This window comes from Trichechus manatus, unplaced genomic scaffold (assembly GCF_000243295.1).
Source record: "Trichechus manatus latirostris isolate Lorelei unplaced genomic scaffold, TriManLat1.0 scaffold00221, whole genome shotgun sequence".
In the NCBI taxonomy this organism is placed as follows: domain Eukaryota; kingdom Metazoa; phylum Chordata; class Mammalia; order Sirenia; family Trichechidae; genus Trichechus; species Trichechus manatus.
Window position 1 is genome coordinate 646,957 of NW_004444157.1, and position 10,036 is coordinate 656,992.

Here is a 10,036-nt window from a genome sequence, read left to right on the forward strand (position 1 = left end):
GAATTGCTCCTTTCCTTGCAGAACAAAATAAAGGCGTCTTTCTGATCTCCCACCTCCGCCTATTGTTTACTGGCTGTAACAAGTCACGCCGAGCAGAACCTGGGGTTTTCACCAGGCAACGTGGACATGATGGACTTATGGATGTGGATTAAAAGAAGAGAAACGGGATATGCTATTGATTCATTAAAGTGCAGCATCTGGACTGCAAGGGAAATAGCGGGCCTTGGTGGCTGAGAAAGGGAGTTGGCTGGCTGCTGCAGCATGGTCGCTGGTCAAAGTGGTAACTGGGGATCTGAGCTCGGGCAGTGACGCGCGACCCTCACGTGACCGGGAGCTTATGTCGGCTCAAGTCCCTCTTGTCCTGGTCCTTTTTGCCTGTCCAGACACCAATCTCCCTGTTGCCTTTTGGTCGAGGGGGAAAGCAGAAGGAAGTAAGTTCCCTTGATCCCCTTAAATCAGTGTGAGGGTCGTTGCTGCCTAGTAACCCCTGGGATCGGGATGACAGAGATTCCCGGCCTTTTCCCTACGCCTCAGTCCCGCCCTCTCGCGCCCACATTTCGGTGCAGAAAATTTCGCGGTGGGCGGGCAAGTGAGTGAGGCCCTGGGAAAGAGACACATTTAGAAAAAGTTTCTAAGTATTTCTCTGCTTCTTCCACTTTCCGCCTGGAAAGCAAAACAACGTCGCGCGGTCGGGTGAGGTGGGGCTAGGAGACGGAGGCTTGATACGGGGTTTATGTGAGGGGAGGAGACCTAGAAGGCGGAGACGCCGGCGTAGGGGCGGTGGAGTCGGCCCAGAAAAGGGGCGTGTCAGCCAGGCTGTCCCGCCTCCCCGCCCCCGCCCCTACCCTGTCTCGCGTCTCGGTCCGCAGGTCACAGCGGGGCGCCTCTAGGAGAAGACAACCAGGAGCAAACCGCTAGGAGAGATCCAGGTGGGGAAACGGTAGGCAGTGGACTGGGCCGGAGGTACCAGAGATGGCGCTGAACGGAACGCAGTCTGCAGGCCCCGCCGCCCCGCCCCTCTCACAGCGGCGGCCGCGGCCTGTGGCAAAGCCTGCTGGGAAAATGGTGGGATTTCGGGAAGAAAGGGAGGAAGGGGTGACCCGGAGGGACTGGAAGAGATGCGGCGGGCTCAGGAGAGCCCGAGAGCCTCTCGGTAAGCATAGGTTGAAGGAGACCTGGGCCCCAAATCAAGAAAAGGCGGGTATTGGAACCCATGGCTGGGGTGTTGGCCCATCCACCAAGTATTCTGACTGTACTACTCTCCCTTTCTTCTCAGAATAACTGTGCTTAAAGAAGAACACTCTCAACATGGAAAAACCATGCAAAGAAAATGAAGAAGAGCCACAGAGCGCGCCGAAGACCACTGAGGAACCGCCTCCGGTAGAGCACCCTCCCGAAAAGCACTCTCCCAAGGAAGACGAGGAGGAGGAGGAGGAGCTGTCTTCGGAAGAGCAGTCCTCGGAGGAGGAGGAGTTCTTTCCTGAGGAACTCCTTCCCGAGCTCCTTCCTGAGATGCTCCTTTCGGAGGAGCGCCCCCAGGAGCGACTTTCCAGGAAGTACCTTTTTGAGGAGCGTCCTCCCATGGAGCAGCCTCCTTGTGGAGTAGGAAAACATAAACTAGAAGAAGGAAGTTTTAAGGAGAGGCTGGCTCGTTCTCGCCCGCAATTTAGAGGGGAGATACATGGCAAGAATTTAAGCAATGAGGAGATGATAAAGGTAGCAGAGGAGATGGAAGAGATGAAAAGAGTAAGAAACAAACTGCTGATAATGCACTGGAAGGCAAAACGGAACCGTCCTTATCCTATTTAATGGGTTCTGCCATGAGTTCTGTTTTGCCTGGTGGTAATACTGCCGCCTGAACTTTGCATTTCCTTGTATACCTTTGCCATCTTCTTAACTTTTTGTGTGGCTTTATTTTAGGTGTTTCTCTTGTGACTGGCATAAAATTGTTTTTTTTTCCTTATAATCTGCCAGTCTCCCTCAGTCATGAATTTCACCCATTGGCATGAAGTTGTACATTGTGTATTGTGAAGTGAAAAAAAGCAACTTTCAAAAAGTATATATAGTATCCCATTTAAAAAATGTATATTTATATAGTAATATGCAAAGAAAACTGAAAGTATATACATCAAAAGCTTAACAGTGGCTGTCTGTGATAAAATAATAGGTGATTTTTTTTTAATTTTTGCTTTATCTGAATTTCTTATTTTTAAAACTTTATTTATTTTGTTTCTCGTTTTTTCAAGATGAACACATCTTGTGTTGCAAAAAAAATTTTAATATAATGAAAAAAATGTGAAGCAATTTTTAAAAACCTGTCAGCTTATGAAGACAATATGGCACTTAATAAATATTTGTCAAAACATAACAAAAGAAAAGTAAATCCCATGTTTCTTCTGAATCTCAGGTAAAAATATAAACCAGGTACCTGTTACATTTGTTTAAGGGTCAGTCTTTTCCCAGTTACATAGGAATAAAACTTGCCCTGCAGGGCTTCTGTGGAACCAAATGAGATAAAGATTGTGTGAGGTATGTCTCTTTTCCCCACCTGCACATTCAGGACCCCAGCTGCTATAGATCCCTTCAGACATAGGGGATAGTGCCCAAGGGAAGTCTCACTTGTGCTCACGAACAATTCCTGTGAGATTCCAGGTGAGTGCCACATTCTGTTCCTTTGGTGTTACGTTCTTCCTTTGAATGCTATGGTGTCTGCTAGGCATAGCAGCCCCTTCTGTTGAGTCTTGCTCCTTCCACTGGCCCCGTCAGTGTGCTGGAGTCCTCAAGGTGCAACGTCTCGCTGTTTGTACTGGAGTCCCTTGTGATTGAACCGTGTATCCTACAGAAACATGGAGAATGCGCCTCTTGCAGCTTTAATATGACACTTACTCAGGTGGATACCATTCCAGTGCTGTTTGGACATCAGTGTCTTAAAGAAGTCTTATTAGCAAAATTGTCGTTTCCAATTTTTTTTCCTTCTTTTTCTCTATTGGACTCAAACATGAGTCCACTGGAGCCTGGGCTAGGAGACAAATTTGTGTACCAGACACAATGCAGTGTACTGAGACTTAGAACCTCCCTCCCCAGAAATCTCCAAAGATACCTGGTTTTAATTGCCTAACTTGCCTTAGGGTGAATTCTCTCCAAGGGGCTTCTAACAGGCATGCCTTATGAATTCTGCTGGCATGTTCAATGTGTATAAAGAGGAGAATAAAGCTTAGGCTCAACCTAGGACATTCCACTTCTACCCCACCCCATATCAACCGGTAACATGCCAACATGCCAAGGTTCTTTGTAAGACATTAAAGTATTATATATGTACCAGAAATTATTTCCCCATTAAACTACTTTTGCAAAACCTAAGACTCTTTTATTGATCCTGCTAATTCTAGAAACACAGATGTGTGTTAATGTTTTTTTCAAATTATGATGCAGTCAGAAACCTTGATTGCTTGAATCATTTCTGTCCTTGATTGACTGTAAGCTTCAGTAAGTGTTTTCGATTCTCTAGAACGTATAATTTGCAATTCCAAAAGGAACACAGTGGGGGAGGAATTGTTTCCCCATGTTCAACATTAAAATTAACATTTTATATTATACGAGTGTTTCTCTAGTAAAAACTGCAGAATTCTGAACTTGACCTTAAAAACTGCAGAATCCTGGGCTATACCCCAGACCTACTAAATCTGCTTTTCTGTAAATTAGCACACTAAAGGTGGAGTGCCACTGTTCTATATATTCTTGATTTTCCTAAGAATATACTATGAAATAAATAGAAGAAAAAAATAGAAGTCTGCATCAGAATTAAAAGAGTGAAAGGCCTGTCCAAGCGTATTTTTAAGTAACAACCTCACCAATCATACTACATGAAATTTAAAAGATTTCTTGCAGCAAAACAAGACCATGCACAAAAAGCTAAGGGAGACAGTAGCAAGATGTATTTTCCCTGACTAAACATCATATATGCCTTGCATTGCTTCCTTCCAGTATGAGTAAAACTTATCAGAAAGAAATTCAAAGTTCTCTTTCTGTGATCAGCTCACAAAAAACAAGCTCTGTGCCCTTGGCTTTGTTTTCTGTTTTTATTGTTTTCACTCTGATGTGTCTCTTCATGTTTCCAGACCATTCTTCAAGGTTGTGGCAGCCTGATGGATGCTCTTGGGGCTGAAATTCCAGCTGGAGTGAGAGAAGGTTGCAGGGGTTCACTGTGCCCTCTTACAAAACAGGATAAATCCATCCCGCTGGTATTCAGAGGGTCACTATGAGTCAGAATTGACTCAATGGCAATGGGTTTGGTTTTTCTGGTGGATGTTCAGAGGAGCCCTGGTGGCATGGTGGTTAAGAGCTTGGCTGCAAACCAAAAGGTTGGCAGTTCAAATCCACCAGCTACTCCTTTGAAACCCTATGGGGCAGTTCTACTCCATCCTGTATGGTTGCTATGAGTCAGAAAATTGACTCGATGGCAATGGGTTTGTTTTTTTGTTTTGTTTTGGTGTTCAGAGGGGTGGGACTTAGGCAGGATGTGGACAAGCTCCCTCAAGCTGTAAGCCTCTCCAGGGTGGGTCTGACCTTGGTGTTTCTGCTCCAGCCTGCAGCAGGCACCAGGCCCACCTAGGCCGATGGCCAGGCTGACCTGGACAGACATACCTGGAGAAGAAGGACTGTCCCCACTGCAGGTAGGAGCCTTTCCCTCCTTTTCCCTTTCTCTTGGGGAAGTTTCTGTAGGGGATGAGATGAAGCTCCAAAGCTTCCTAACTGGAAACATTGGTTGTGATAGTCCTTACCAAGCAGTTGTCTGAACTAGGTCTGACCATATAACTTGGGGTTGAAAGAGAATGGGCTGCCCCTTAGAGTCCACTGAAGTCCCTCACCACCTCTCTGCTCAAGGATATCTGGTTTTAATCGCCTGACTTGCCTTAGGGTGAGTTCTCTCCAAGGGGCTTCTAACAGGGATGTCTTATGAATTCTGCTGGCATGTTCAATGTGTATAAATTAAAGAGGAGACTATCTTTATCACATGTCCAGGCAGTAAACTTGCCTGGCCAGTTCCAGAACAGAAAGCATTGTGGGTCTAGGGCCCTGGAGAGAGAGTCCTCTGTTAACCGTCATCCCCAGGCTCTTAGGAGACAGTGCTTAAGGCTGGAAGCCCTTCTAGAGAGGCAGTGTGGAAGGGATCAGGCTCAGAGGCCTTGTAAAACTTCCAGAGACTCCCCCCTCCCCATTCAAAAATACTAACCTAAACTAAGTTATTTTTACAAATGAGGAGTAAAATTATACAGATAATAAGAGGCAGATCCTGTGTTGTAACTCAGAATTATCAGCATCAAACCCCATGTTCTCCCCTACTCTACCACACTGCTTCTAATTTAGATGGTAGCTTTCCTGGGCTTAGGAATAATTGGTTTAGGCTTGAGTATGGTATCTTATTGATTTGTGCAAACAGGAGTTTTCACATTATTATCTTGCTCCAGGTGGGAATGCCCATTAGGCAGTTGGATATAAGTGTTGAATTCAGGAAAGAGATTGGGATGGAAAAATGGATTGTGGCTGATGGCACCTGGCACATAGTAGGTACCCTATGAATATATGCAAATTAAATGAATGAATGTAGAATCCAATTGTATATCCTTCTATTCTTTTCTATGATTATGTATTTTTCAAACAGAATCGGGATTCTAATGAACTCACTGCTTCATAATCTGTGTATAGAAATTAACTTTATTTTTCACCTCCACTTTACCAAGACAATACCTGTTTTGGAGAATATTTATAAAATAGAGGCAAGTGCCACTTGGTGATCAGAGCTAGAACCGCAGGTTGAACATCTAAAAACCAAAACCGATTGCTGTCAAGTCGATTCTGACTCATAGCGATTCTATAGGACAGGGTAGAACTGCCCCATAGGTTTGCAAGGCTGTAATCTTTACAGAAGCAGATTGCCACATCTTTCTCCCTCAGAGCAACTGGTGGGTTCGAACTGCTGACCTTTCAGTTAGCAGCCAAGTGCTTAACTACTGTGTCACCAAGCTAACAAAAAAGAGGCAAAGAGAGAATTTGGTTGGGGGTGGGGGATGAGAAAAGGCTGGATTTGTGGGAGAGGAATACCTCAGTCCTGCCTCACACTGGACTGATACAAGTATCAAGCTCTTCCCGGGGATTGAAGTGACACAAGGAGCAAAATATGGTTAGGTGGTTTTTCCCTGTCTCAAGTAAAGATAAGTATGTTTAAACTGAATGGTCTATGCTATTTTTACCTCTTCTCTGAAATTTCTACTAGAAAATATCTGGAAATGCAGAAAAGTATAAGAAGATATAAATTACCTATAGTTCCTCTACCCAGAAAAGATAATTGTATTGAGGTACGTGTACTTACATTGTGTGTGTGTGTATCCTTTTATATATTATAACAACTTACTCAGTTATGTAGTATATATGCATATTACTTTATATATTTACATACTATACATTTAAATTATTTATATATTTATAGTTATGTCTTATATAACGTGTTTTATTTATTCCTTTATTTTTATTGTTGTCAAAATATAAACAGCATCACACTTGCTAATTCAACATTTTTCTCATATACAATTCAGTGACATCAATTACATCAGTGATGTTGGGCAACCATTACCAGTATCTTTTGCCAGATATTCCATCCCCATAAACAAACTCATTAAATAATATTTCCCCTCATTCCCCTTCCATCCTGTCCCTAGTAACCACTATTAAACTGTGGTCTCTATATATTTGTCTATTTTATGTACTTCATATTGGTGAGATCATACAATATTTGTCCTTTAGTAATTGAGTTATTTCACTTGGCATAATGAGAAACTAGGATAAAGTATTTAAAACATATGTTATAGATTGAGATAACATTTTAAAAATAATAGAAAATGAGCAAAGTACATGGAAAAGTAATTCACATTAGAAGAAACACAAATAACATATAAATACGCAAAAGATGATAAACCTCAGTTACTATTTAAGAAATACAATGGAAAACAAAAAATATATATATCCTTTTTTTGTCCTGTTAATTTGGCAAAGATTAAAAAGAATAATAACATCCTGTATTGGGAAAACAAGGAGCCCTGGTGGCGCAGTGGTTAAGTGCTTGGCTACTAACCAAAAGGTCAGTGGTTCGAACCCACCAGCCACTCCATGGGACAAAGATGTGGCAGTCTGCTTCCGTAAAAATTACAGCCTTGAAAACTCTATGAGGCAGTTCCAGTCTGTCCTATAGGATTGCTATGAGTCAGAATCGACTCGACGGAAACGGGTTTTGTTTGTTGGGAAAATCAGTTGCCGTCAAGTCAATTCCAACTCATGGCGACCCTGTCTGTGTCAGAGTAGAACTATGCTCCGTAGAGTTTTCAGCAGCGGATTTTTTGGAAGTAGATTGCCAAACCTTTCTTCCAAGGTGCCTCTGGGTGAACTCAAACCTCCAACCTTTCAGTTAGCAGCCATGCCAATTAACAGCTCGCACCACCCAGGGACTCCTGTATTGTGAAGGAGGTGAGAAAAAGGCATTGTCATATATTGCTGGTAGCAGTAAAAAATTTGTAAATGAATGTTTATTGGAGTAATGCTGGAAATCTACCACTTATCTGTCAGTTCGTCATACTGTGGTGACTTTTGTGTTGTGATGCTGAAAGCTATGCCACTAGTATTTCAAATACCAGCAGGGTCACCCATGGTGGACAGGTTTCGAGACCAAGACAGACTAGGAAGAAGGACCTAGCAGTCTACTTCTTAAAAACTTGGCCAGTGAAAACCTTATGAATAGCAGTGGAACATTGTCCGATCAGTGGCTGCAACAACAGGCTCAAACATAGCAGTGATTGTGAGGATGGTGCAGGACTGGGCACTGTTATGTTCTGTTGTACATAGGGTTGCTGAGAGTCGGAACCAATTTGACAGCACCTAATAACAACAACAACAATGCTGAAAATAGTGAAAGTTTGGAAACAGTCTAAATGTTCATCAGTGGAAGGCTGTTTAAATAAATTATGATAATCTCTATCTGTGGTTCTCAAGTGGGATGGAACTGCTCCCCTAGGGGGTGATTGGAAATGTGTTGAGGCATGTGATAGTTAAGGTTGTGTGTCAACTTGGCTGGGCCATGATTCTCAGTGATTTGGCAGTCATATGATGTAATCACTTCCATGATGAGATTTGATATAATGTGATCACCTCCATGATGGGATCTGCTGTGAGTAGCCAATCAGTTGAAAGGGAGTTTCCTTGGATGTGTGGCCTGCATCGAATATACGTGGACATTCTGGCAAGGCTCATGGGCTTTTGCACACTGTGGATCCAACTCACTGGAAGAGATCCATATACGTGCCCATTCCAAAGTAAAGTGATCCAATGGAATGTGGTAATTATTAAACAATATTAATATCACACGCAAGTATTATGATATTTTCAGTCGCCTCGTGTGCATGCAAAAGCTGGACAGTGAATAAGGAAGACCGAAGAAGAATCGATGCTTTTGAATCATGGTGTTGGCGAAGAATATTGAATATACCATGGACTGCCAGAAGAACAAACAAACCTGTCTTGGAAGAAGTACAGCCAGAATGCTCCTTAGGAGAGAAGATGGCGAGACTTCATCTCACATACTTTGGACATGTTATCAGGAGGGACCAGTCCCTGGAGAAGGACATCATTCATGGTAAAATAGAGGAAGAACCTCAACAAGATGGATTGACATACTGGCTGCCTCGACTAAACTATCTGGTTCTCTCCAGAAGCAATGGTGGTATGAATTCTGTGCTATCATAGGGCTGGATACTAATGGCTCTCAGTCCCTGTGTTCTATTCCTTAAACATCCTAAGGAGCAAATCCCTTATGTGATATAGATTTTTATAGTACTGGCCTGTGTGAAAAAAAATCAAATTTCACTTCTCTGACCCCAAACTTTGTTGATTAATCCAAATGAATTTATTATTTCTGTTCTACTTCTGCTCTGACACCAGCTACACATGCAGCACTTCTTCCTGACACTAATCACCTGGAGCCAGGTCAGAGCTCACAAGTTAAAGGACATAGTCCTCCAGACTGACAAGTCATCCCAAGACTTCAGATGCCAGCTGCAAGCTTGGGAGTTCCAGGGCTGTCTTAGTTATGTAGTGCTGCTGCAACAGAAATACCACAAGTGGATGGCTTTAACAAAGAGAAATTTATTCTGTCACAGTCTAGTAGGCTAGAAGTCCAAATTCAGGGCAGCTCCAGGGGAAGGCTTTCTCTGTCGATTCTGGAGGAAGGTCCTTGTTGTCAATCTTCCCCTGGACTAGGAGCTTCTCCACTAAGGAACCCCGCGTCCAAAGGATGCTCTTTGCTCCTGGTGCTACTTTCTTGGTGGTATGAGGTCCCCCTGTCTCTCTGCTCACTTCTCTCTTTTATATCGCAAAAGAGATTGTCTTAAGACACTATCTAATCTTGTAGATCTCATCAATATAACTGCCGCTAATCCATCTTATTACATCATAGTGATAGGATTTACAACACATAAGGAAATAACATCAGATGACAAAGTGGTAGACAATCATACAATACCGGGAATGACGACCTAGTCAAGTTGATAGATATTTTTTGAGGACACAATTCAATCCATGACAAAGACCCCCCTCACTTCTGACCTGCTGGCTAGAAATTCAGAGGTTCCCTCCATCTCAGGACACCAGCCATAAACTCAGGAGTCCCCAGGCCCCTCAGTTCTGACCTGTTGATTCCCATTACTCCCTTAGGTTCAATAACTCGCTAGAATGACCTACAGAACTCATGGAAAGTGCTATAATTACAGGAAATTATCATAGGAAAAAGAGTACAATGAAGAGATGCATAGGGCAAGGTCTGGGAGGGTTCCCAGCGCGGAGCTTCCATGTCTCAAAAGGGGATCTGCTGCTGTCCCATGGGAGCCCTGGTGATGTAGTGGTTAAGAGCTCGGCTGCTAACCAAAAGGTCAGCAGTTCGAATCCACCAGCTGCTCCTTGGAAACCCTATGGGGCAGTTCTACTCTGTCCTATA

At 43.3% G+C, this 10,036-nt stretch overlaps 1 protein-coding gene across 4 annotated transcripts; it reads left to right on the forward strand.

Annotated features, from left to right (window-relative positions):
* Positions 1 to 393: 393 nt before the first annotated feature.
* TCEAL1 (transcription elongation factor A like 1) lies at positions 394 to 3,701 on the forward strand. Of its 4 annotated transcripts, none has more exons than XM_023742884.1 (2): positions 394 to 431; positions 1,277 to 3,701. In XM_023742884.1, the coding sequence occupies exon 2, from the start codon at positions 1,309 to 1,311 to the stop codon at positions 1,807 to 1,809; it is 501 nt and encodes a 166-aa protein (XP_023598652.1). In that variant the 5' UTR covers positions 394 to 431; positions 1,277 to 1,308; the 3' UTR covers positions 1,810 to 3,701. The 4 variants fall into 4 exon arrangements, with proteins under 4 accessions (XP_023598652.1, XP_023598650.1, XP_023598653.1 ...); XM_023742882.1 differs by lacking the exon at positions 394 to 431 and adding an exon at positions 864 to 929; XM_023742885.1 differs by lacking the exon at positions 394 to 431 and adding an exon at positions 964 to 1,065.
* The last annotated feature ends 6,335 nt before the right edge of the window (positions 3,702 to 10,036 follow it).

Excerpts from the sequence above, each read along its gene's own strand:
- TCEAL1 (XM_023742884.1), top strand. The coding sequence starts at position 1,309 with ATGGAAAAACCATGCAAAGAAAATGAAGAAGAGCCACAGAGCGCGCCG.